The following is a 27,544-nucleotide window of genomic DNA, read 5'->3' on the forward strand; positions in this document are numbered from 1 at the left end:
GTGTGGAGCAGGTGGGAAAGTGACAGAAACAGCTCAGCCCTCCCTGGATTGGGGAGTGTGGAGGATTGTGAAGAGGTTTTCAGCGATTTTTAGTGTTGAAGTCACTTTGGCACTTCAAATAAGCATCCTTTGATGCAAGGGAGGCTAGTGCTGATATTACTGTTACGCAGGGACGGCTTTCCCTGTTCTGCTCTGTAGTGCGAGACACCCTGGGGAGAAGACCTGGAAAAGGCTGAGTTTAACAAGTCTGGATTTTGGCCTGCTCTGTACTTCAGCTGCTGTTTCAGAAGCCTTTCTGGGGTCAGAGAAGAGAAAATACAAAGGCTTAACCTTCGTGAACAAGTCAAGCACTTCAGTGTTATGATTGCCATTGACAATTCAGCACGATGAATAAATTATTACTGCTGTTGATTTGCTTCATCTTTCTGAACCATTTGTTTGCAGGGGATACATCAGAATAACACACATCTCAATGAAACTGAAATCAATCTTGAGAGCTGGTTTTGTGTTTATTCCTATCTGCTAGGCATCATTTGTAGATACAGATAAGATGTTTGGGCAAACCTGATGCTTCTACAGAAATATGAGGGCATTTATCATAGAATCTTAAATGGTTTGGGTTGGAAGGGACCTCAAAGATCATCCAGTCCCACCCTCCTGCCATCGGCAGGGACACCTTCCATTAACTCGGGTTGCTCAAAGCCCCGTCCAACCTGGCCTTGAACCCTTTCAGGGAGGAGGCAGCCACAGCTTCTCTGGGCAACCTGTGCCAGTGTCTCACCACCCTCACAGGGAAGAATTTCTTTCTTATATCTAATCTAAATCTGCCCTTTTTCAGTTTAAAACTGTTACCCCTCGTCCTGTCCCTACCCCCCTGATGATGAGTCCCTCCCCACCTTTCCTGTAGCCCCTTTAAGTCCTGGGAGGCCTCTCTAAGGTCTCCCCAGGGCCTTCTCTTCTCCAGCTGAAGCCCCCCAACTCTCTCAGCCTGTCCTCACAGGGGAGGTGCTCCAGCCCCTCGAGCATCTTCATGGCCTTCTCTGTCCCCACTTGAGCAGGTCCGTGTCCTTCTGATGTTGGTGCCCCCAGAGCTGGACCCAGTAGGGGGGTCTCACGAGAGCAGAGCAGAGGGGGAGAATCCCCTCCCTTGACCTGCTGGCCACACTGCTCTTGCTGCATCCCAGCACACGGTTGGCTTTCTGGGCTGAGAGCGCATGTTGCTGGCTCGCAGTCAGTTTTCCATCCACCAACACCCCCAAGTCCTTCTCTGCAGGGCTGATCTCCATCCACTCCTCGCCCAGCCTGGATTTGTGCTGGGGATTGTCCTGACCCATGGGCGGGACCTTGCCCTTGGCCTTGTGGAACTTCATGAGGTTTGCACGGGCCCCTCTGGCCTGTCCAGGTCCCTCTGGATGGATCCCTTCCCTCCAGTGTGTTGGCCGCACCACACAGCTCGGTGTTGATGGGGAACTTGCTGAGAGTGCACTCGATCCCACTGTCCGTGTCGCCAGCAAAGATGTTAAACAGTGCTGGTCCCAACCCCAACCCCTGGCAAATGTCACTCATCACTGCTCTCCGCTTGGACATCGAGCTGTTGACCTCAACTCTTTGAGTGTGACCATCCAGACAATTTCTTATCCACCAAGTGGTCCATCTGTCAAATCCATGTCTCTCCAGTTTAAGACAAGGATTGAGTCCTTCCTAGAAATCAGTTGATACTTTACTGAGTTGCAGTCTCCAGGATTACATGAGCCGTGGATTGGTGGCTCCGATGGTCTTGGGTGTCTGAAATGAGCAACTGCAGTTGGCTTCAGCATTAGGAGCATCAGAAGTGTCTTTAAAAATACTTAGACAGGGACCTTTTCAGCTGTTTTATTTCCTTGATGCCTGGTATGTTATATTTATACACAAAGATACTCATTTAACCAGGGCTTTGGCAGCCTTTGCTTTTATCTAAGTGAGTCTAGTCATTAACCTATCTACCTTAATTATAGCTTTTGATAATATCATACTTTTCAGTTATGGCTATAAACTGCGATGCGGCATTGCATGTGTTTTAGATAATGTTTTTTTCATGCCATCCCTTCTGCTCTCTTGTTTTTAACTGGGGGTTTGAACAGAACAAAGGCAAGAGGCTCTTGCCCAGCATCGTTCTTCAGGGAGAGTTGCATTTGGAGCATGCTACAACAAATTGATAAATTATGATTAATTTAACTTTTCAATGGAAGGGCTTTGTATACATGTGAAAATATAATAACGGACCACTATGAAGTGAACGGGTTGGATCGATGTTCCAAAGCCACGAAGCCTCGTAAAGATTTGTTAGATGCAAAGATCTTTATAATGAAGTGAAGTAGAGCTGTAGGAAGAGGGTATTTTTGTGCATAATCCCTCCACTGGTCTTGTTGCAGTAACTGGGCTCCCTTTTGACCTTTCTAGGGATGCCCAGCTCACCTACTTGGACAGACGCAGTTGACAGGGCTCAAGTGTGTTTGGTCCTACGTGACACTTTGCTCAGAAGGGTGTTTGGACCATGACCCTCCTAAAACTTTAGAGCAATGCCTGTAATCCTGAGAGCATATTACAAAGTATTCCTGTCTAAAATGCAGTTCTAGAGCTGCCTATAGCAGTTGAGACTGGCCTAGGCTGTGGGATGGCCAAGCCTGTGCTCAGCAGCCAGCTCCAGGGCATTTCCGCTGGCCTGGGCATGGACGGAGCTGAGCTTGCTCTGCCAGTGCTCATCCTGGGTCCTGATGTGCACTGGGACATGAGGGGCACTACCGTGCTCCTGAGCCCAAGCTGGAGAGTGACCATGACACCTCACACTCCTCCCCTGTGGCTGGGTCTGTGAGGGGATCACTCCTGACATAGCCTCATACCTTACCCCTTGACATGGGGACCCTGTGACAGTCTCTGAGTGCAGTCTCTTGCTGCACGCTGTGGCAGTCTGGCACCCAGCTGCTCATGAAAGGCTGGGAGCTGCTTAGTGACAGGGGATGATCTGAGAGTCCCTTGCTGCCAGCTGGATAAATATTCCTGCAGCAGTGGGAGACGCTGCATTATTAAACAGACCATCTAGCTTGCTTATATGCAGAATTAGGATAAGGCCTGCTTCCCACTGGCGAGTGCTGCTCAGTACTGGAACCGCTCTGCTATGCGGGGATATCAAGTATTAATAAAATGGTCTTTCCAGCAGCCCTGGAGATAGTTTTAGGAGCCTTCTGTTCCAGAGAGGCTAAATGGAGGCTGAAAGTTCCAGTAACATGTGGTAACTGAGAAGGGAATGTAGGGCTCTTGACCCCTCCATCTCACAGGCCTCATTATGATTGAGTGGAAAAATGTTTTCTGTTTTATTGTGCCATGGGGAGGCTCAAGACCTGATGCACAAGGAGATTTAGGTGCCCAGCTCCTCTTTCAGCCTCCCATTCTGTAGAGATCATGGGAGTTGGATGCTCCAACCCCAGAGCTCCTCCGGTTCTGCTTTCAGTGCTGATGTTGCTGAGCGCCCAGAGTGCAGACTTCATCAGAGACCTCTGTCCAGATTTCTTTCTGGGTCACTACTTGCCAAGTGCAGTTGCTCTAAAAACAGGCTGAGACCAAGCTATTGACTTTTAATTGTCAATGCATAAAGTTTCCAAGAAGAAAGAGGGCTTTGTGTTGCTTTAATGGGGACACACTGAAGTATAGTCGCTCTTTGAATGAGACAATGAGAACGTAAAGATTTTCTACAGCTCTGAGAGTGTCTGAAGATCATCAGCAGAAGGTTACATTGAGCAGAACAATGGCACAGTAGTTGGCTTGCTGAGAGGTAGGAAAACCCTTTGGAAGTAGTAACTCCACTTTTCTTCAGTGCAGTTCGCTCCTGATTAAATGAGATTAATTGTGCTGTTGAGTTCCACGAGTTCAGCATCCAAAATAAATACATAAATTAAGACAGGCGACAGTGCAGAGGCCCAACTGCAGTTTGAATTCCTGCCACCTCCTGTGGGATGTGGAGGGGAGAGAGGAGCCCTTTCCTCTTACCGTCTGATATCCCGCAGAACACACACGACGACCAAGCACTCTGATCACCTCGCCTGAGCTGCTTTCCTTGCTCCCGGGAAGGTTTTCTTTGGCTGGAGCTCTGCAAGGTGCACAAGCCAGTTCCAAAGTGCCAGATGTGTGTGGAATAGGAAACGCGCTGGCCAGGCTCCAGGCTGTGGGACCTGCAGCACAACAGCGGCTCCCCAGGAAAATCTCCGGCTGCCAAGAACTAGAAGTGATGTCAGCTCTGGAAGTGTGTCAGATTAGAAACCCTTGTACTTTGCTCTCTGTGAAGTATTAATCTCCCAAGGCCTGTGCTGTAATGGGTCCTGTCTGGCTCGGTGCAACTTTATTTGTTTTGGGCTGGAAGTGTTTGAGGGTTTTCGTGTGAAGGCGCTGGAAGCTGTCAGTGGTTTAGTTGCTTTGGGTTGGGTCCTGTCCTTGAGTTGATCCTGGGGCCTCATTCGGCTGTGCTAAAGATGGGCCTCCCCTGCCTTGAAGTGAAGGTCTAAGCCTTGTAATTGCCGGGCTGGGCATTTGTAGGAATGATTGTGCCTTGGGATCTTGTATGCACCTAAATCTCTTTGATTTGCCCCAGCTGAATCAGTTTGTTGAAGAGAAGATAGTGCATCTCCCCTAAATACGGCCTTTCCATCTGCCTTTACAACAGCCCCTTTGGGTGGTGGCTTGGTTGTGGCGGTGATGGGGAGCTGTTGGGGATGTCCTCACACTAGCCAGAGAAGAGCCTGAGCTGTGCTGTGTAACTGGGATGGGTTTATCTGCTGAGTTTATGGCAGGGCTGCATTTGGAGCTGGGACATACACTGACTGTCTGAACCAGCATGACAGCGCCGTGTGTCCTTGTTGTGATGTGCCATTTGGGAGCTTGCTCATGGACCTTTCTCAGGGATTGTGGATCAGCTGATCCCAGCTGTGTTAGGTGCTGTACAAAAAAAAAAAAAAAAAAAAGAAGCATAGATACACCAGTGCACAGAAATGCATCCCTTTTATGCCTGTATGTTTTGTTTTTAAAGTAATTACCAAAACACAACTGATCCTCCTCTGAACAAAGCCATTTTGTCTCATGTTGAACAGTAACCTTTTATTTGCTTGTGCTGTGTAACAGAGCTCAAGGACATGTTTACTGCTGATAGCCAAAATTTCACCAGAACAAGCATCTCCCTTGTCTAGGTCTTTCCTTCTTGTTTTAAGTGATTACATCCCAGGGAAGGGAAATAACACTATGTACAAGGAGACAAGTGGGGTTTTGTGCTGTTCTCAGCCATGGAGTGCAAGCTCCCAGCAGATCTATGGGCTTGGAGTATTGTGTGTCTTGGATGTGGAAACACTGCTCTGAGGGTCTTGCCTCTGACCAAGTAATTGCATTGTCAGGAATCTGTCAAACCTCACTGTGTTGCTAGCTCACACTTCACTTGGTTATTTATAGTTTTGAAATTACAGAACCAAGAGAATTCATTCTTTTTTCCCCTTTGCTCTGTGGTAAGTTGGGTTATTCCTGCCTCCATTCGATGTCAGGAAGAGGAAATAATAGGAGTGAGATTTGGCTGTACATTGAGATGTGTGATTTGGGAAGGGAGACGTTGGCTGGTTTAACGTGGATTTTCAGATGCCTGCTTTGGATCTGGAATCAAGCATGCTCCTGGCAGGGCTGTGCTCCCATGGAGGGGAGAGGACAGCTTTGTGCCTTGAAGATTTTACAACCTTTGTTCATTGAAAACGCCCTGTTTTTTATACCACTCAACAGGAGACTTTTTAATTTACTTCACTGGGCCTGGACACCGGAGGTGGATGGCTGGCTGATGGAAGTGAGGAAATAAATGAGAGAAAAAGAACATTTTTCTCCTGGGCTGTTTTTGTGCGTAATGTTGCCTAGGGGTTAGCAACACGGGAGAGAGTAAAAAACCCCTGCAGAGCCTGGGTCAGAAAATACAGTTTTCGTGGGAACAAAATGCTTTTTACTTGCTGCATCAAAGACTCTCCATTCTGGGGCATGTTCTATGTTTGAATACATCTGCATTCCCCCAGAACTCTGTGTATGTGAATGCATGTGTATGTGGTATATATCTACGTGTAAGTGTGTATTTGCACATAGGTTTATAATGTCAAAGCTGCTACTGTCTGCCTTGGAATAGCTTAGCAGTTTGCTGGGTTTAATGGAGTTTAATATGAACCTGGCTGGTTACCTGGGACTGGTTGGGCACAGACTGCGCTGTTCCTCTCTCCTTGCAACTGACCACTCTGCTTTTGGCCCCTTTTCCCCCAGAGAAGTGTTTTGAGATGTTCTCGGTCGTATTGGGTTGTCTCTGGGTAGTTGGTAGACAGGTGGTTTTGTGTGCTGTGATGTAAAAGCCTGCTTTGAATGTGTATGTGATGTTGCCCACCATAGGGCAGTGCTGTACGGGGTTCGCTGGCCTCAATTTAGAGATCCATGAACTGAAAACTTACAGTTCTGCCAGGCTTTGAAGCTTGAAACTGCATGCAGGAGGAGCCAAAGGCAAAAAGCTCTCAGGCTCCAAAGCACAGGTTTGTAGCTGAAACATCTGCCTTGAACTGATGTGTGAAAAGACCTTCTAGCTTCTGGCTCGGAAGCCCATTTCTGTGTTATGTCACTGTCAGTTGGAGCGGCTGTATTTGCTGTTTGAGGCAGGTGGTTGTTCTGGGTAGTCTTCACTACATTCATTACTGCATTACCTCCGGCAGGTAAGAGGGTGAAGGTGAGCAGGAGGCCGCGCGAACGCGTGGCTGTGTGTTTAAACAGGGTCGTATCCATTTCTGTCACTATATGGTGAAGAATGGAGGTTGGAAATAGTCAGCAGCTTCTGTAAGCACTTAACATTCCTGATTTCATTTGTCTTTGATCTTGCTTGGAGTAATTTTACTCTCTTCTGATCCCTTCCCTTGAAGGGGCTTTTATCTCATTGTCAGGTTTGCTAATTTAGTGCGGTGTTTTGAACCAGACCTCCTTCTACGTTTTCCAGAGCTTGGAAGGTATTTTTTCCTTAAGCAGGGAGTGTTTATACAGTTTTTTGAACATCTTAGGACAGGAGTTGTAGTGGAGCTTTTTGCAAGTCCAGGTCCTGGGCCCTGCTGCTCCAACCTCCGTATGTGCAAATGGTCTGTCCCCAAGAACTTGCAGTATTTTGGGGCCAAAAGGGCAGGAAGGAAACTGAATGATTCGGGACAGGTCAGAGCGGCCTGATGTCAGTTGGGGGCTTCATTTGCCCAGCTGGAAGCCTTCCCGGGCTGTGTTAAGTGACAGACAGCGATGGGTTATCACATATGTTTGACCTTGTCATGGTCTCCTGCCAGGTGCTCAGTTGAGCCCTGAGGGTTGTGAGTACATCTGGGTTTTTATGTGGCTTCTTGCTCTAGAAACATTTTTGGTGCTCCTGGTATAAAGGGCAGTGGTTTGAGTATGGTCATGAGCTCCCATCGTCACATGGAGCCTACATTGCTTGTTGGTGCAGTAGAACCTTGCAAGTAGAAACATACTGATACCCTGGAGGTTGGTTGCTTGTAAATGGTTTCTGCTGTTACTGGGTGGATTATGTGGTTGGAATAGTTTGGCAGGAAAGGAGTGACTATTGCTCTTTAAAGATATTGTGCAATCGTGTGTTTATTGGTGTGAAAGCATGAAGGAAGGCAGCCCCCTCCTGTCAATAGCCCTCAAGATGGTGTTGTCATCACCAGCTCAGCAAGTGCACCAAATAGCGATGATAGAGCAGACCGCTCTGCTGGTGGAGGATCCTTTGCTCCCGGTGTTAGTGCATTCCCTGGCAAGCATGCTCCTGGGCTTCTGGGAGGTCCAGGCTTCAAATGTATTTCCCTCTAATGGTTGTTTCTCCTCTCTTGGTATAGCAGAGAGAGACCTGAACCGGGCTGTTGGGTTTGGTGTGGGTGAGCTCTGCACCCACAGAGTTTTGCAACTGGCCCTTTTTTCTCTAACATATCAACCAGAAGCTTGGATCCAGGTAGCTTGTGACTTTGGGGAAAAGAGCTAGGTGATATTTAGGGATAAAGAAACATCATGACATATTTTTAAAAAGCAAATACTTCTGCTGCTGTGATACAGGTATGGAGCTGTCTGTTCTTACTCGGCTGCAAACAGGTTGAGTTGATTTTTAAGAGATTGAAGTTTAAGAAGCTGATAATTGCTTCTTACTGACCTGTGCTGGTGTGGGAAGCTGCTCTGCAGATCTCTGCTCTATTCCTGGCTGTCTGAGCCAGCCAGCTGTCCCCTCGCTCTTCACCTTTTGAAGAGGAGGAGTATTTTCAGCAAAATGCCATTTTAATTGCTGTCTGAAGAAAATAGAAAATAGGACAGATAAAGGGGCTGTTTCCCCAAGGGATGAACAGGCCTGCCTGGCATGGAACAGGAGCCCATGGAGGATATGGAGGCAGGAGGACAGCCTGTGTGTGTGTGGTGGCAGAGGGCATGTGGGATGCCCAGCTTGCAGAGCCAGCTGATTCCACATGGCTGTGCCCACCCAGCCCTGCAGCGTTAGGATAGGATTGGTGTTAAAGGAGCGTAAGAGTAGGCACAGGCAGCATTAGTGCTCACAATGCTCGTGCTGCACAAGAGCTGTCTGAGATGCGTCTGTGTCGCTGCTGGCAGCGACGTGTAAAGGAAGAATCAAGGGGAAAGATGCAAAGAGAAAGCTAGAGCCATTGGGTAAGGGGACTGACTTGTGACCTGAGTTAATTCCTTGTCCTCTCAGTCTACGTGTGCTTCTAAAGACAACAAATTTAAGGAAAGGCAAAGGATTAAGAATTTAGCCAACAAAGTTTCAACGTCTTTTGAAATAAGCTCTGCATCACATGCCTCAGCCCTTGCCTTAGCAGCCCTACCTCCCTGGAGGTGGTATATACACACAGGCTGACTAAGCCCCGTGTGACACACTGCCAGGAGCAGCTGCAACAGGGAGATCCCTTCAGAGCAGCGTCTGGGTCGCTGCTCCTCTGTGGATGGGGGTTCTCACAGCAGTGACAGCATTGCAGCTTCTGGTGTGCCTCCTGTTCTTAGCTCAGCTGAGTTTTCCCCAGACTCAGACTGTTAACCCTCACCTGTGTTTGACCATGTCACCTTCTGCGCATTTATTTGGTGGTAACTTGCTCTGTGCTTAATTTTCCCCCGTTTCATACAGTTTTTTTGTACCGGCTGTCTTGGATGGAAGGCTTCCAGTGGCAGTGTCTTTCCAGAGCATTTGGGGCAGCCTTTCAGCTTCATGTTCCCCTACTTCCAGTCTCCTGTAGAGCCAGTGAGTGAGTTTTGTAGCTTGCTGTGATCCTCAAAGGACTAATCTTCCCTAGGAGACACGAACAGGCAGAATTGCCCTTACAGGAGGACATTTGGTGACAGTCCCTGCCTAGTGGCATTCCTCAGCTTGCTCCCTGACCTGAGGGGGCTGGGCAGAAAGGAACCTGCTAGGGCTGTGCTGGCTGACAAATCCAGAAATTACGTTGCAGTGTGTGCATGTTGGGAGCTCAATGACGTCTGCTGCTTCTCTCTGTGCCTTCTTCCTGCAGACTGTGAGTTAGCAGCACAGTGGAAGCATCCGTGTGGGAAAACCCTACATCCAGAGAATTGCAGGCTGCTCCGTGATGGTGGTAGCTGCCTGGCTGTGGTGCAGGCTGTGTAACATGGTGTGAAATGGGCATCTCTGCATCCTGCTCGGGCTTGGCTTTGGGGGCTGGGAGATTGTCCCGTGGACATCCTGGTGAAGATGACAGTGTTTGGGGCAGAGTCTATTCTGTCCCATAATAATGGCAATCAACAGGCATCAGGCAGGTGGGATTCTCGTGTAGCTTCCTGTCACTGAAGGGACATAGTTGGCCAACATCAAGTTCTCGGTGGTCATTCTGCAAACTGGCAATGATGACAAACCTGACAAGTTCCCATCCCCGCAGGCTTGGGTGGGCACCAAATCAGCCCCCCATGTGGGCAGGGTTAGGCCCTTCCTCTCAGGGGCACCTGCAGTTTCCGGCACACGCCTTGAAATAATTCCATCTCTCCATGTGTAATTTTGCGTGTCATTGCCCCTAATTGCATGCTTAACACACACTCTTTTAAAATGCAGCCCTTTTATCAGCAGTAGGTAGTAGCAGGTTTAATAGGGTGTTTGAATTCCTATAAAATTAATCTGTAGCCTTCTGCGATAGGAGACGGGCAGGGAGCCATGTGGTTCATATCCAGTGTTGATAAACTTGTTATAGAGGCAGGAAACATTTCTGATTGGAGCAGTGACAAAATAATTTGGAGTGGAGCCATAAAAAGAGTGGATGGTGATGGTTTGAGCACAGCAGAGATTGAAATTGCTGGTGTGTGGAAGCAGCGCTGCCAGCTAACATTGACTTAGTGTCTCTGGAGAACTCTAACAGCAAATGCATTTTATTAATGGCAATATTCTTTCAGGAAATGCTGAGCCTTGTTTCGGAGGTGGAGCTCTCCTACGAGTCCGTGGGTTTGGAAATCGGCCAGACCAAGACCTGTTCAGCTTAGCTTGCTGCTGGTCAGTGCTGTGGCCTCCGGCTGTAGGAGGCAGGTTGCCTAAGGGCACGTTCTGTGTACTGTCTGCTTGCAGCTGGAATATCTTTTTCTAGTGCAGCAGATGCATCCATCCATTCTCATTCTGGATTCACCTATGTGGGATAAAAGGCTCAGAGACAGCAGGTCACATTTTTAGCCCTTTTTTTGTTGACTTTTCTTTGAAATGTGTTTCCCAGTACATGAACTGGTGGGAGACACTGTCTTTCTGGATTTCCAGCTGGGCTTGAGCTCTTGCCGCCAGTTCCCCCTGAGGGGGAACTGCTCCAACCAAGCTGTAACTATTGGCATTGGTGTACCAAGGTGGGCTTGAATACCTTTGCTTGCACTTAGTTGTCTTCTGGGGGTTGATCAGCCTCGGAGGAGGCTCTGGTGTGCAGGTGAGGGGGAGCCCTTGCTTGTCATGGGCTGCCGTGGCAGGTTGGGGCCCTTGCTGCATCTTCTGTGCTTGCTCTTGCTTTTGTCGTCACTTCACCTTCTTCCAGTTCTTCTCTGATTGAATCCAGCGTGGAAAAACCAAGTGCGGACAGAATGGGTGGCTGCTGGGCACAGTGCGGGGCGGCAGAAATGGTGCAGGTTGTACAGCCCTAGGAATGTGTGATGGAGGGTGCTGTGCGCAAGTGTCATGGGTCACCTAACAGGGCTAAATTTCACTTGTTATCTCCAGCCACACTCATGGAGAACCGTACTTCCTTTGCTGTGTAAAACTGGGATGTGATTAACCAAGGAAAGCAACTCCCACTGCAACGCTGTCTTTTCTTTGCAGGGAGGCTGTTGGAAGGGGATTCTCTGGAGCTGAGCTGTAGTGCTGGTCCTGCAAAGGTGATACTGGAGCCAAACCAAGTTGTGATTTTGGACTGTAACCTGTCCCCTGTTGAGCAGGTGATCAATATCACGTGGAAGAAGAATGGTTTTCCATTAGTGGAGCAGGAACATCTCCACGTGCTTCCGAATGGATCGCTCTTCATCTCATCCCAGGCCGTGGCAAAGGACAGTAAATATCCTGAGAGGGCTGATGCTGAGGGTAATTACTCCTGCGTGTCTCACAGCTCCCTAGGGGCTCTCACCAGTCAAACGGCTGCAGTCAGATTTTCAAGTAAGTGTTGCGGGTTTTTTGTTGATTTTCTTTTTTCCCCTCCTGGTGTTTATACAGACCATCTGCCTCCCAGAGAGTTTGAGATAAAGTGTCTATGAAGTGAAATTCTATTAATGATGTGTAGGTGGGATTTGGGATAGTCCCCATACAAGCAATGGTGTCTTTCTGTTATCCCACTGTTAACATCCTATGTAACTCTCCCAGGTAAGTGCCATCAGCCATGAATTAAAAACAGGACCCTCCTCACTCTCCAGAAGTCAGTGCTTGTTTTTGCAGAGAGCTCGACTCTTCGCAGCCCTGAGTGCAGCACCCTCTGCATGGGGAGGTGGCTGTGGGGGTCTGGCTATGACAGCTCTGGCTCTCCTTGCCAAGCCTATGATGGGCTTGTTGCTCCAGTGACATAGATAAGGAGCACTGCCCTAAATCTGTGAGTGCTGGCTGAAGCTAAGGGGCTGGGTGATGGGGAAGGGGTTGGGAGGAAGCATTGCCTTTCCTCTGCAGGAGTCACCCCTGGACGGTGTGTGCAGGAATGCACCTGCATTACTTGCGTGGGGACAGCTGGAAGGACTGGCTGTGTTTGGGACGGGGACGCTTGCATTGGTGTGCTGTGTGCTCCCAGCTCGACTGTGCTGAGCTCTTTCTTCTGTCCACATCCCAGAGGTGGCAGTGGGTGCCCTGCAACTCTGTCCAGATCAGGATCTGCCCTGAGTGAAGAGTGTGGGTACACTGATAAAGAGAGTTAATCACTGAGAGACAGTCAGGTGGACGTGGGTGGTCACTTGAGGGGCAAAAAGCACTGGAAACAAGCCAGGCTCTACTCAGGTGGTCCAAGTTCCCCTTTGTCCCTGCTCTCAGTAGCTGGCTTAGAGCTTAACAGGCTTCTAGGGGCACCTACTGCTCTCCCCATTTGGAATGTCTGGTGACTTTGATGGCTTTAGTGTGTCTCAGTATGGCCTTATGAAAATGATAAAGACTGTGAACATAGCTGGGAACTGATGCACCAAGGGAGGCCTTGGGGTCTTTCATCTTCTGCGCTGTGAGGTCCTGATGGACAGGATGTTGGATGTCTCCCCTTCTGATGGCTTTTATTTGTGAAAGCTTAGCTCTGCCTTTAGCGCAGTGAGTGGCAGAAGAGCAGGAGCTTAATCTTCGGTAAAACAACTTATCTGATTGACTGCAGTGAGCAGGAGTGTTGAGGCTCTCTGTGTGCCTGGTGGAGCCAAGGGAGGTACCAGGATCCCAGTGGGGACAGATGCACTGAATTTCAATTCCCAAACATGCTCTCTTAAAGCACAGTGCTGCTGATTTCAGGTCTGGGAGGAAAGCAGGTAAGCCAAAATGGTTTTACAATGCTTCAGTGCCAGTAAGCATGTCCCAGTATGGAAGGATGTGTCCATCACCCTGCTTTTCAGCTGTATTATGCAGCAGGAGAGAGCAGTGTGCTCAGGGCTTCTGGATAAGGAAATCTTTGTGCATCAGTGTGGTCTGAAATACCTATAATGAGATCCTTCACTCCCACAGAGACCAAACTAGACTGTGGCATTGGATTTGTGCTCCCAGGCAGCCTTCTACCATTATCTCTTTCTGTGTCTGACAAATCTTGCCATGGCTAGACAAGACCCAGAGCTCCTGGCCTCGTGGCTGCCTCTCTTCTCTCTGATGCAGGTTACTGGGCTGTTCTTGTTCTTGACTTTCTAATGGTGCATTTGAGTGGTGTTGGCAGTGTCAAAACTGCAGAAGGGGGAGTTTGAACTAAAATGGGCAGGCAGGGTAGGGTAACCTCTTCTGACACCTTTTTGCTAATCTGAGGGTTCCCCTCCTGTAGTCCTAGTTCTTGGTGCTGGGCCTGAAGAGCTGTGAGCAATGCAGATGAGGAGCTGATCAAATACTTTCCAGCCTGTTCTGCTGTTCTGGTCTTGTAAGGACTTGGAAAAGCTCTTCTGCAAGGAACTGAGACCAAGTTCAACTGGAGAGCTGCAGGGAGGAGGTCAGAGCCCTGAGTAGAGAGAATGGCAGTGCTGGGTATGTGCTCTAGGTCTAACACACTGGATTTGGCTCTGCACATCTGCTCAGCTGCCTCCAGGTCACCGTTGGTCTCTTCTGGGTTCCCTGGTGAACAGACAGCACAGTTTGGGGAGGAACATAGAGGGGACTTGAGGAGTTTGATGCCGAGCAAGGCATGTTGAGACCAGGGCAGAGCCAAGCAGCTGTAGCTCTCTCAGTAGCTGGTGAATGCAGTAGGTGCCACTGGGTTTGCTGAGATGTTCCCAACAGGAGAATTTACCCCATCTCAGCATGGTGTAAATCTCTGAACTCCAGGGGAAACTCCAGTCAGTGAAGAGCAGTGTGGAGGCTGGGATGGACGGTTGTCTACGTGACACATAGTCTGTGGCTCCACTGGGTGTGGGGAACTGTCTTGTGAGGTGAGTAGCTCTTTATAATGAAAGAGATGAAAGAAAGGGCTCTTCAGGCTGTTTTTTGTTTTGATCTCTGAGACACTCCAAGATCTGAACCACTGAATTGTTGGGCAGCATTCAAGAATAAAATTCCTTTGTATTCAGGAATGGCTCCTGGAGCTATATTAAATGTGTGAATGCCAATAAATGATTCCTTGACCTACCAAACAGATGAGGTTAGAAAATAATGCAAATACAGTAACACTCCTCTCTAGTACAGTGACTTCTGTAGGTGTTGATGGATGCAGCTGCACAGCACACCGTCAGGGCTGAGGTGCTTTCGCACTTGCTCAGAGCTGTGGTAAGTGAGGATGCAGAGTGGATGTCCTAACTCCCACTGTACACTGGGATGTATTTATCTCTGGTACCCCAGGCAGGGCGGTCCAGGTTTGACTGAGCACGTGTTTCACTCTGTGAGCACTGTGCTGTAGAAACTAGCACTCCTGATGGCGGGTGAAGCTTTTGCCAGATCAGGGGAATACCTTTGACCTTTGCAACACGTCCTCCTTTTCTGCTCAGAAAATGTTTAGCAGCAGCACCCACAGATTACTGGTCACCCATCCCTCCTGCTCCCTCTTTTCAGTGATTTGTAGTGCCAGATAAATAGCTGGTTCCAGTATTTCTTTGGGGTTAAGGGACTTGTGAGGGCTGTGAAGATGGAGTCAGGGATCCTACACACAGATATCATCTGGGGAGTTGGGAGACCTGGAGTAGAAAAGGCGTTATTAATCCAGGAGGGTTTATTCAGCTGCTCTTGCCCCAATCCCAGCCACCCTCAATTAGGATATATTCCTTTTTAGGGGTGACTTGTGTTGAAATTCGCATGGTGTCTCTTGCCTGATGGCAATGGTTTGTGCCTTGACAAAATGTATGGATGTGGGTTTATTGTTTGGTGTCTCACAAGTGAGAACAGTGGAGACATCTCAAAACCAGGAGAGTGACTTAAATTGCCCTTCCGTGCCCCTGGATTTTTCCAGAGCGGCGTACATAGGTGACGTGTCTCTCCATCCCATTCTGGGTTTCTCCCAGAAACAGGGAATTTCAGGTCAACTCTCTCCTTGAGTGTACTCAGGTCTCCTTTTATTATCATCTGCGCAGGGAAAGCGCTGCTTCTGTGGCATGCGCATGCACCTGACATAACATATTCATTTCTGAATGGAGAACAGCGAGGGAATTGATTAATGAAATGCATCTCTCGCTTGGATTTGTTTTGTGGGTTGGGCAGAAGCACTTGCTACATTAGCATTCAGCTGGTGCAAATGAGGATCGTAAAGGCCTTTTTTTTTTTTTCCCCCTGCTGCTGAATACAGTAGTGTATCCAAGGCTGGAGTTACTCTTTGTGCTGATTGCCCTGGGCACTGCCGATCAGTACAGGCCAGTAGACAAAAACCTGTTCAGCAGGTGGGATATGTTATCCCTGCAATCAGCCTGTGCTTCTGACCCGCAGCGTGTTTCCTTCCCCAGACTGGGGATCCATCCGTGGTCGGCCATCCACACCTCGTGTCAGTGGTGGCCGTGGCAGACGAGGAGGAGCGAGTCTGTGACTGCTTTTGGTGTGAGCGTGCCTGTTAACTGAACAGCTGCTCAGGCTGATGAATTAGGTTTGTGGGTTTCTCCGAGCCCTGCACGCTCCCACGTGGAAATACCAGGAGTGTTATTTTAGTTGTGGGAAGGTATAGCTTTCTAACTGTTAATAACTACATTTGTGAAGATTTGTTAAAGCTGTTAATTTAGCTTAAACATTTTGTGCGAGGGAGGTTCTAGAAAATTACAGTAATTGTGACTGTCAGATGAAGATGTTTGCTGTGCCTGGAGGGAATGGGCCTGTGTTGCATTGTGTGGCTGCTGGCAGCAAGCACAGGAGAGGTTTGGTGTGTTACTGCACCTGGAGGGACAGGCCACAGCAGGAATCAACGCACACAGGCTCTCGTGATCCGCTCTCCACACAGAGAACATCTCTTCTCTGCAACACACAGCGTGTCTGGGATTTGAGGAAAGGCAGACTGGGATTTACTCTTATTTTAAGGATTTATTTTATGGATTTTATGCTATTTATTGTGTAGATTAGGTGCATAGGTGAGTGAACGCTGGTGACTGTAGGCAGAGCCAGGCTGGGCAGGAAATCCTTTGGCAGATGAAACGCTCTGGACCATCCGCAGATGTGACTTTCAGATACTGTTTCAAGTAGGTGGAGAACTGGTGTCTGTGAAGAGGCAGGAGCAAGCCCTGTACGGATTAACTGGGCAGCACAGGTCCTGTGCTGCCATATGGCCATGCAGCCAGTTCTGGCTCTGCCTCCACCGCGCTGTGGGGCCGTGGTAAATCGCTCCCATGGCTTTCTGTGCGTGTTTCCCTTCCACCCCCCCGGCCTGTTCAGAGGTGAGCTGTTCAGAGACAGGTCGTCTGGGCGGTGTACGTGATCTCAGTGGGGGCCAAAGTTGCCCCCATCTTAGAAATACCTACTAATAATTGTAAAAGATACAAAGGGGACGAGCACACGGAGAGTCTGGGAGCAAAGTGCTGTGGGAGAGAGCTGCAAGTCCGTTTCAGAAGGCCGAATTCCTTGCATAGACTGCATTTTCTGCCTGGGGTGTAGTGTTGCTGGCTGGCAGTCTTTCCAAGCTCACAGCCTCCTGCACGGATCAGGCTGCTGGGAGAGGGGGAGGGTGCTGTGTTTCCCCATACTGCAGTCACCCCTGGGCTTGGGGCTAAAAGTCTTGGCACACACGGTTTGGCTCCAGCTGGGTTTAACATGTCAGTGGGGAGGGAGCTGCGTGCTTCATTCCTGAAGGCACAGAGCCTGGTGCTTTGGCACATTACTGAGGGCAATTTGCTGTAATGCTCTTCACCTTCTCACCTGCAGTGGGTAATTTTTACTGAGTGGCCTATTAAGGTGTTCAGGTAATCGGTGCAATAGAGCTGGGAGGTGTTTTGTGGCACGGGATGGCTTTGCAAGCTAAACCCTAGCTGAGGAGTTGAAAATAATGTCGAGTATGTATCTGTTGTCTTTGTTTCCTTTTTCCCCTCAAGCATCTTCTTTCCCTTCCTCCATACGTGAAAACCTCTCACTTGCAGCACTTCTGCAGTAGTCCCTTCCATCACAACGTCTTTCTGGCAGGAGAGCAGCCCCTCCTAAGGATCCCCGTGGCCCTAGGGTGAGCAGTGTGTTGGAGCCTGTCTTGTGCTCGCTGTGACCCGCACGCACTTCTGTGCAGTGCATCAGAGTAGCAGGACCTGCTTTCCAGTCCTCTCCTTCCACAGCCTGCTTGCCTTGCGCTGGCCAATTCTTTTCTTTCCTCCCAGCGCCAGCTGTTTGCAGCATGGCTCTGAGCCTAGATTGGGTCATGCTGTAGGTGCTGGACATGTTCTGTCTCCCCTGTTCCACCCTGGTACCCCTTGGGATGAGAGAGGAGGAACACAGCGTGCTGTGGTCTTGGCCTCAAGCTGATGCAGAGGATGCCTGGAGCAGCAATGAGCCGGCCAGCAAGTCTGTGTCTGCCTGAGCCTTGCCAGTACTGAGATCCAGGGTTCTTGTTCAGTCCTGCATCAGAGATACCTTTTCACTGTTCTTATCTTGTTTTGGTGTCGCTTTCTGTGCACAAAAGATCCCTGTTCATGTGCCCTATCCTCTCCTTCACTGGGGAGGCTACAGGTTGCTTCTCTCAGAGCTTGCAGAGGTGATTTTTTTCATCCTGTCCTCACTGATCCCCACTCTCCCTATCCTGATCCTGTCAAAGGAATATGACAGAGCTGCTCAGCCTCTGAATCCCACCCCAAGAGTTATCATGAGAAGTCACCAACAGACAAAACGCAGTTTGCTCTGCATTGCCAGGGTTGAACATCCGGCACCCGCTGAGCTCTTGGGCTTTGTGGGCTCTGCTGGGGAGCTGTGACTCTGCTTGGGAAGCCTGGCTGTTCCTGCGTGCCGCTCGGAGCGAGAGGGACGCTACGCTCCCTAATCAGGGTCACTGTTTAGTCACGCTCCTCCACATCCTAATGAGAAATCTGTCACGGGTGCATTTCTTGGCTCTTTGCTTTTGAAGAGCCGTTCCAGAGCCGAGCACAGCAGGCAGATGGGGCTGGATGGAGGTGAAGGGCAGGATCCGGTTCTCAGCAGGGAATTTCAAGCTTGCAGACACAGGTCTGGCAGGTGATGGGGAGGAATAGCCAGCGGCCCCTTGCTTTGGGACAGGTTATTGTCTAGGTAACCCCGGGGAGCCCAGGAGGCACTGTCACCTTTTGTACACCTTTGCAGTTCATGCCAGAATGTGCAGAGTTAAGCCTGGCTCGCTAAGCATCCTTCATCTCTCACCAAACTGTACAAAATATACGTGCCTGTAGCCGTGAGGGAGAGCTAAGAGAGCGGGGAGCTGCCTGCTGGGATTTACGGAGCTTTTTCACATCTGTTGGTGACAGTGGTGTTGCTGATCATGCACACCATGTTCCATTTAGGTTCCCTGGTCTCTGAAGACTGGTCCAAAGCTGCTGTAAACTTTGAGACTTCATCATATCAGTTTAGATGATGCCACTTAATAATGAACAGAAGAGAAACAGGTTACCTGACATGAAGCAGAGGAAACAGAAATGCTTACAGAGTTCATCTTTTTAAAAGGATTCCTGCCTCCCATTGTGACCTTTCCGGGTACATGACCCTTTGGAGCCTGCCAAAGTATTCTCATTTACACTTGTAGGATGAAAACAGAATAACGAGAAAGAGCATTAAGGATATCTGCTGCCAGGGGAAGGTTGTTTTGATGGTGCCATCCGGAATGTGCACTGGCATTTGATGGGTTTTCTTTCAAACTCCTCGGTTCAGCAGGTTTTATTAACATGAGCTTAAAAGATCTTGTAATCCGTAGAAATTACTCTGCAGTGTATATTTGAAAATACTAAAGCAGTTGGCTGAATTGGGGCCTTGCATATTAATGTCTTTCTCAATTTTTTCCAGGAAAACATTTTTCATTGCCATTTGTATTGAAATGAAAAACTAGACTTGGCGGACAGCTGGTGGGAGAATTAAGTCTGTAGCTGCTGCGGAGAGCAATGAGTTGCTTTAAACATGTGATAACTATTTAAATTAAAGAAAAACACTAATGACAGCTGAGAATATGCCGAGGTTAAAATGGGTCATGTAAAAGCATTTAATTTTCAAAACTGTACATACTTTCTCAAGCTAACACTGCATTAAAGTGTGTATGTGTGTGCATGTATGTTTGTGTGTGCGTGATGCAAATAAAACTTCAGTTTTGGAGTCCTATAAAATCCAAAGCAATGATGGATGATCTTGGGAAGCGGTGGTGGGACAAGCACATAATTGTATTGGAGGACCAGAAGGTCAGTTGGGGTCCTTATAAGCACAGCGCTGTGCTTGGCCCAGCAGTCAAGCCTGTTTTCTGGCTGAAATTTATGTTTATTGTGCCATGTTCAGGATTTCTGGTACTTGTGTTACAGCATTGCTGGATGCATTTGTACTGCAGGGTGGGTTTAACAGCAAAGACAGTTTAACAGAGACTTATTGAAAGCAGAAGCCAGTTCTTCTGGTGGAGAAGAATACAAGCTTTCTGTCCCTATCAAGGAGCCTGCATGCATATTCAAAACTCCACCGTGTGACTGAGATGCCTTTGGGTTATACTGTTGATAGGACAGATGATGACAGTTCCAGGGGGAGGATTTCTGCTCCACTGAAGTCAGTAGGGTTTTGCTGTGTGCGTGGAAGGGGAGGGAGATGAGGCAGCTGTGTATGGACGATGGGAAGGATGTAGTCCAAGAGCAATCTCAAACGTTACTGCTTTGTCTCTGAAGCAAGTTCAGCCTCTCTAGTATAGAAAGAAGCATATAGACAGGGGTGAGCCCTGGAAAGCAAACAAGTGTCCTGGCATGTCTGAAATCCATCCTCCTTCTCTTAGCCAGGTGGCTGTGTCTCTCCCCTTGGCTGCATCCCATCTGCTTGAGTAGGGTGAAGTTGGTTTTTGCAGGCAAAGCTATTCACTGTGGAGAAGGAGGATCATAACCCTTATGGTCTCTTCCCCTAGTCTCCAGCATTGGCAGCCTGTGGACAGTTGTTCTGTGTAAGTAACTTGACATCTGGCTTTGTTTGTCCTCTTGCCTTAATTTCCTGTGGCTGCGGGAATGCTCCAAGGTAAGGGGGAACTCTCATCTCTCAGGGTTGTGGCATTTCCCCTCGTCTTTTTCTCATTCTACATGTCCTTCCCCAATGGAACAAGTGAACAGACAAGGAAGCAATTTAGAGAGGTAACTGCTGAATCCAGCTAATTACCTGTCTTCTCGCACACTGTTGCCTTAAAGGAGAAAATGACGCAAGAAGCAAATTTCCACATTGAAACCTTTCAGTTACTGTTGTCAGGACTGCTGAGGGTCTGTAGGACATGGGAAAGTAAGGAATTAATTTCAGACTATCTTTAGGAGAGAAAAGCCGTCCTCTTAACTCATACATTGTAACAGGTTTGCGTTTCTCAGCAGAAACACATGAGTTATTAACTTTCCTTCCCTTCTTCTTTCCCCAGCATTATCACGCTTTTTCCAACAGCCGGAGTCGCAGACAGTGGAAGAAAATGGCATGGCCCGGTTTGAGTGTCGGATCGAAGGACTGCCCTCCCCTGTCATCACCTGGGAGAAGGACAATGAAGCTGTTCCAGCAGAACCCAGGTGACTCCCTGATTGCTTTCCTGGGTCAGCTTGAGAAAAAGCAAAACAAAACCTGACCATTTATGATGTGGAAATCCTTCATAAAAAGGTAGTATGAAGAGAGAGATGATAGACCAGGTTTGGACCTGATAATTAAGTGACATAAGAGGAGGTGTTCAAGGGGCCCATGCAAACAGGTCCTTAAAACACCTAAATAAAATTAACTTTCCCCCAAATGTCCAACCCACCAGAAAAACCCACCACAAAAACAAACAACCAAAACCAAAACAAAACCCAACCAAGCCCTTTTTTATTACTGATCTCTTGTTCTGGAACCTTTGCTGTGATGGATCAAGTGTTCACTGTATAAAAGATGGTTTCAAGGAAATGAAATTGGCTGATAAACAAAGTAATTGAGACTCGAGCCTCAGTTCTCCAGTGGCCTGGAAGGTCTGTATGCAAAGATGCACAATTTCAGCACAGTTTACATCAACCATTTACTCCCCATCCAGAGCACTGGAGGGAAACAGAAGAGCATGTGGAAGGGCAGACAGCAGCATAAAAGTGAATAGAGAAACTTGAAACTGTGCCAGTTCTTAAGGCACAGAACCTGCGCCCTGCAAAGGCCTGTGTGTGTATGGAACAGGGTGCAGCAGGCTGTGGCGTGGACTGCCTTTGGCTCGTCCTCTTGTGTGAAGTTAAGTGAGGTAGATATCTTTGGGGAATTAGGGCCTGGTGTGAGGAATGTTTCTCCAGCTGACTGTGGGGGTACAGCACTGGGGGTATGGGGCGTACCCAGCTGAACTCCATGATGTGGCTCTTCTTTCATTTTGGTTGTGGGTTTTTTAGAGGTGGTCGTTTTCTTCCCTGTTTTTCCGCACAGATTTGTCTCAGGGTTAATGATTTTTCTAGAGCACTGTGTGTGCTCAGTAACCTGGGACGTCTTTCCATCTCTTTTATTCCCATGGTTAGAGGTTGTCTAGTAAAAGACCCTGATTTTTCTTTTTTTGGGGGAAAGATAAAAGTCCTGCAGCATGATAGCTTTTCCTTAATGAAAGTCAGTTACAAGCATGAGAAAAGGATAAACCATTAGTTGGCTGTTAGTTGGTCTGCAGATGTCCCTCCTGGAGGGAAGCAGTGACTGCATTGTCCTTTAGTTCTTAAAAACTCGTTTTCTGTTCTGCAGAAGGAGCTGTTTCCCTCCCAGGGAAGTTAAGCCAAGAGGCAGGAGGAGAGGAAGGAAAGAGGGGTGGGGTAAGGTTTAGGAATAATTTTGCAGCAATGACTGTTTCCGTAAGAATAACGGCTTACATCCTTGAGTCTGAAGTGTGGCATCTAAAGGTTTATAGGAGGCTGTTGCTTTTTAATGAGAAGAAAATTAATTAATAAAAAGAGAAAGAAAAAACAAAAAGGAAGGGATTGCAGCGGAAAGTGTGCCATAGATAGGGCAATAGCTTTTTAATGAGACAGCTCGATGGATGTTGTGAAATTACTTGCTCGGAGATTGCTTTCAACACGGGCAGCCTGAAAATTGTTTTCCTTGTAAAAGCCAGAGCGTAATCTCCGGCTGCAGATCTCACTTTTTAAATCATGTTTTAGCTAATATGCTTTTTCGGAAGGATTTGCTTTTTTGTTGTTGTCTGGTGGTTGTTGTTGGATTTAATATAACCGGCTTTCGAAGGAATTAAAGTGAATTCCAGGAAACATTGGCTGCCAACCAGACCTCTCTGTTACCCATACCGCCATCATGCCTAAGGACCAGATCTCAGGCCAGCCTGATTACTGTGGACTCCCTCCTGCGCACACTTCTCATGAGCCTGTGAAAATGCAATCATTTGGATAGGTAGGCGTCAGGATGAGGATTTCATATTCCAGAATAGTGTGGTTAGGTGTATGTACAAAATCACGCTCTGGGGCTGTAGATGCAACCTTTGAGATAACGCCACTACATCAATACTTATAATTTCTTTTAAGAGGGATAGAATAATCATGGGAAACTGATACTGCTTTTCTTTTTTCTTTTTTTTTTGGTGTTGATCTTCCCCTTGGGCACTCTCTTTGGCCTTTGCCCTTGAGTACAGGTCCTAGCATGGTGTCATCTCAAAGGTGCTGATGGCTGAGCTTAAAAATACTTAGACAACCCAAAGGGTAGTGAAGTGCTTATTGATGTTTACAGAATATCTTTCCTGCCCTGCTGAAGTTCAGGACAAAATCTAATTTTCATACGTGAGTAAGGCACAGAAGTATTTTGCAATTCTGGCTCTGAAGTGCTTTTACAAAATATGGTCTTAAATCTGCAGCAGCTGCTGAGAGGTGGCTTGCAGAATTTCACTAGACTGCAGTTGCTTTGGGGTGTGTGCTACATCTCTTGGCATAGTCTCTTCTCTGTTTTAGGTGCTGGCCGGATTTAACACCAGGCTCTAAAGTGCTGTTTATTTTCTCTAGAGCCAAGATGAGTACTTGCTAGGAACTGGAGGTCTTCGGAGGTCTGCACATAAACACATACCCTACAGATCACATGGTCTGCAATCACAGTATCTTTTTCCCCATTTTGGCTAAGTGAGGATTTTATCTGTGTGGAGAGTTTATTTCTGTCATGTGTCAGGAGTGCCTTAACATGGCTTATTAATATGTTCATGGACAGGGCTCTTGAGCTGCGAGCAAAAGGGTTTGCTTGGAAACTTTGAGTCTTCAGTGAAGCTGCAGGTTTCTAACTTGTGCTGAGGACCGGTGCTTTAGTCTTATGTTGTGTACCTTCAGAAGGCTGTGAGGGAGGGTGTGCCAGCAGTTTACTGGGGAGAATGTAAGAAAGGGAATTGGACTGTTAATGCTGGAATATTCTCTGCTATACACACAGCACAGTGCACTGGGCTGTAGGGTTGTGGGGTTTGGACACAAGGCAGTGGTACTTGATTTCCGTTCTTGAGCACCACTCTGGTAATCGTCACCCTGGTAATGGTCTGCGCTCTCGTGTGGAGTCTGCTCAGGGAGGAGCAGAGAGGGGAACAGCAACATTTTTGTGCCCCGTTGCTCTTGCAGCTTGCTGCCTTCTGCACCCATGGTAGTTAGGCCCTTCTCTGGGTGTGCTGCCCTTTAAACAGCAACCTGCTGCAAGTGGGGGGCTTGCCTTTTGCCCCCGTTCAAGGCAGTCTCATGAGATCCTGGCACTGTACCAGTCAACAGCAAAACTCCTGAGACTGCTGAGCTTCCAGCATTTCTGTTTCTACCAGGGCCTTTGTCTGTCCATGCTTTGGTTTTTGTTTTCTGCTTAATCTCTAGTGAAGGTGAGCAGACAAAAAGATCTGCCCTTTGTGTGGAAGGAAAGCTAGTGCTAGCCGACTGCTCTGAATCATTGGGCAAACTTAGCTTCCTTGCAGAGAGCCTGGGGATGGAGCAGAATGCCCTTGCAGGCAGCCTGGAGGCTTCTAGTCCTGAGCTGCTGGGAGCCTGAAGAGCTGGAGGCTTTGTGAGCAGCTGAGAGCTAGAGGCTTTGTGAGCAACTGGGAGAAACTGTGGATAGAGAAATCCTGCCTCTCTTCTCTTCTTGCTTCCCGGGGAGAGCAATGCAGATCTCTCTACTGCTGGCCTCGCCGAAGGGACCATCTTGAGCTACGTGTTGAGTCTCCCCACTCACTCCCCCTTGTCTCCAGCTCCTGCTGTCTTTAGAAACACAGTGGCTTGTTTTCTGCCCTCAAGAGAAGCCAAGTGAGTTGGCTGAGTGCGACCGTGGACACGGTCCTGAGCAACCTGGTCTAGCTGACCCTGCTCTGAGAGGGGAAAGACCATAGACAATTTTCCGAGGTCCTTCCCAGCCTCAGTGAATCTGTGATTCATAATTGGAGTGTCTTTTTGTGGCTGGGAGATGCCTTGCCTGGTGTTTGAAATATGTTGATATTAATTACAGAATCAAATAGCAGATGCACGACAAAAATAAATATTATCGCAGTGGGAGGCTTTCCCTCCACAGAGCTGAGAGGATGCAAATATTTGTCTCCGTTCTCCTGCATCCTCATGAGGCATCTTGATGAGGGCTTTCAGGGTACCACCTCCTCTGAGGTTTCTGGAGCTCGATCCTTGGAAAAGTGTCTTTCTCAAGAGTGGCAGCATGACTGTAGGGATGTGGGGCAGTTGGCCTTGTGTACATGGGAAGCTTCAGCAAGTCTGTGTCCAGGAATCAGGCTGTAGGACTGTGCCAGTAGAGACAGTATGGTCACTGGAGGAGCTCTATTTGCTCTTCTGTTTCTTCATCAGCTGTGAAGAGAACAAGAAGTGATGAGCTCACATTGCAGCAACTGAGGTTCAGGATAGATGCTAGACTCGCAGCAGGGATATTTGTCTCTGGAACAGACTGCTTAGGGCAGGGGAGGTATTTCCATTACTGGAGACTTAGAATAAATGTTTGCAGGAGTAGGTGTGCTGTTGGTGACCGTGGCTTGAACACAGAATGGGTGATCTCTTAAGGTCCTCCTGATTCCATGACCCTCATTCATGGCACTCCAGCTGTCTCTGCATCTGGAGGACCACAGTTTTACTTACTGGGTTTACTTATTGGGATCTTTGTGGATGGAAGGACTGGCATTCATGGTTATAACTTGTCTTTCTGCTGTTCCTGTGGAATAGCTGCTATCCCTCCCCTCAGCAATTGCCTTTGAATGTGTCCTCTTCATAATGAAGACTGATAACCCAGAGCTGCTTGTCAAAGCTCGGCAGCTCTGTTTATAGAGGCTTGCAATTAAAAATGGATCTCATATATAATTAAAAAGGATCATGTAGGCTTTGCGCCTTGCATTCAAGAATAAAGAGGCTGCCATCTAGGAATCCAGGCAGAAAATGGAGATACTGACAGCCAGCTCCTACTTTTATGCTAATTGCTAATCATCTGCTTTGTTCAGTATAATGCAGCAAGGATTGTGTTCATGGTATGAGCCATGTAGCCATTTCACTCCCTGGAAGTGCTGCCCAGTAGCACCTCATGGGCAAACGGGGGGATTCTGAATGCCCGGCTGTAAGTTTGTCAGTTTGTGAAAGCCAGAAACTCTTGGAAGAACAAAAGCAATGAGCACAACCCAGGAATGGTGGAGCTTTGGACAGCTGTGTCCTGGCTGCTTTGGACTGTGAAGGTGTAGCTGTGTATCAGTTGGTCCCTTCATGTCCTTGCAATGTGTTTTTTTGATGTCTACCAAACCTTTGTGAAAAGCAAGTGGTGAATGTAGTGTGTGTGAAGGCACTTTTACACTTGGAGATGTCTACAAATCTGCATGTAGCAATGTGTATGTGTGTATGTAGTTGTTTTATACTATACACTTGGCTTGTAGCAGCAAAACCTTGTTGGCCTGGTCTCCCAAAAGCAAGATCCTATGTTGTGAAAACTCCAGTGCCACAGATAGGTCTGTACCTGCTGCTTTTTAAGAACCACCAGTTGGGCAGCTCAAAGATTTGTCTGTCTCACTCTGCTGTGATTACCAGGGTCTGTACGTGGTACATCTACAGGTGAAAAAGAAGGGATAGAAGGGTTTTGAATTGATGAATAGCTCGGGCAAGGCATAGCGTGACTCACACTCTTCCTTTTGGTCACTCAGGTTTATAACTCTTCCAAATGGTGTCCTCCAAATCGTGGATGTGCGGGAGAGTGATGCTGGAGCTTACCACTGCGTGGCAACCAACGCCGCCCGCAAACGCTACAGCAATGATGCAGTCCTCAGTGTCCTGAAAGGTAAGGTGCAGGCAGGAGCACGTGGGGCTAGGCATGTGTCTGCCAGATAGCCAAAATATATGAGCTGAAATATCAGTGGCAATCTCTCCTGCTGGTGTTGCTCTGCACATGGCAGGCTTTGATAAAACTTGCAGAGAAGTCATTTTATTAAAGATTTCTCTTTACTCTGATGGGATAAGCAGGCTGGGTTGGGAGGTATTGCCTCCTGGGAGTCACAGCTGGCTGCTCTGGCCAGCCCCAGGACTAGGCAGCCAACAAGAATAATGGGGTTGTTTCTCTCTGTGCCAAGGGATTTCTTTTTTTTTTTTTTAGGTGGATTTTAACAGCCCTAGACTCCTTTTTGCTCTGGGGCTCTTAGAAGGGGTCAGGTACCCTGCTTGCACCTTGGGGAAGTGCAGGTTATTGCAATCTTAACTCCAGTGGCCTTGGGTGGCAAGACAAGTAAAGGCTGGCACAGACAGAGGAAGGTGCTTGTCCAAGCTGGCTGGAGTAGTTGGCAGGGCTGTGTATAGCCTGGGTTGCCTAGCAGGGTCCAGAGGAGGTCTGGCACATTGACATCTGACTTGCGTTCTGTGTCTGTGTTGCTGGCTCTTTGCTGAGCTGTTGGGTAGGCTCCAGAGATGGTTTTGAGGTATTTGGAAACAGCCTCAGCTGGGATTTCTTCTGGTGACACAGACCGTTGGAGCAAGGCTTTGGATGTGAGGGATCCTTCACCTCCCACTCTGGGCCTCAGTCTCTTAGTGCATTTTTCTTTGTAAACCAAGAGCACAGTGGGCAAGTCTGGACATGAGAACGTAGCTGAGAGCGTAAGTGCAGTGCAGGGGGGGTCCCCAGACTCCAACATCCTTCCCAGCATGCCTGGCTGCCTCCCCAGCGTTGTATAATACCCATCCTGCAAGTGGACAAACTCACAAGGGCTGGGAGCCGGGCTGAGCTGTCCCTTCTCTGGGGACAGTGCCCCCCTGCCACGTCTGTCTCCTCTTCGTGCTGACCCCAGTATATTTTGTAGTCAGCTTTAACCTTGAAAGCTCTGAAATCCTTCCCAGC

The 27,544-nt window shown here is 48.2% G+C and overlaps 1 protein-coding gene across 2 annotated transcripts in view; it reads left to right on the forward strand.

Annotated features, from left to right (window-relative positions):
* Nucleotides 1-27,544, forward strand: part of IGDCC4 (immunoglobulin superfamily DCC subclass member 4) — a 104,989-nt gene that overhangs the window by 26,501 nt on the left and 50,944 nt on the right. For both annotated transcript variants that reach the window (XM_074837549.1, XM_074837550.1), the window contains exons 2-4: nucleotides 11,354-11,683; nucleotides 20,664-20,805; nucleotides 26,364-26,497. In XM_074837549.1, the coding sequence (XP_074693650.1) occupies nucleotides 11,354-11,683; nucleotides 20,664-20,805; nucleotides 26,364-26,497 (606 nt within the window). The remainder of the gene's footprint in view (nucleotides 1-11,353; nucleotides 11,684-20,663; nucleotides 20,806-26,363; nucleotides 26,498-27,544) is intronic.

This window comes from Strix aluco, chromosome 12, assembly GCF_031877795.1.
Source record: "Strix aluco isolate bStrAlu1 chromosome 12, bStrAlu1.hap1, whole genome shotgun sequence".
Taxonomy (NCBI): domain Eukaryota; kingdom Metazoa; phylum Chordata; class Aves; order Strigiformes; family Strigidae; genus Strix; species Strix aluco.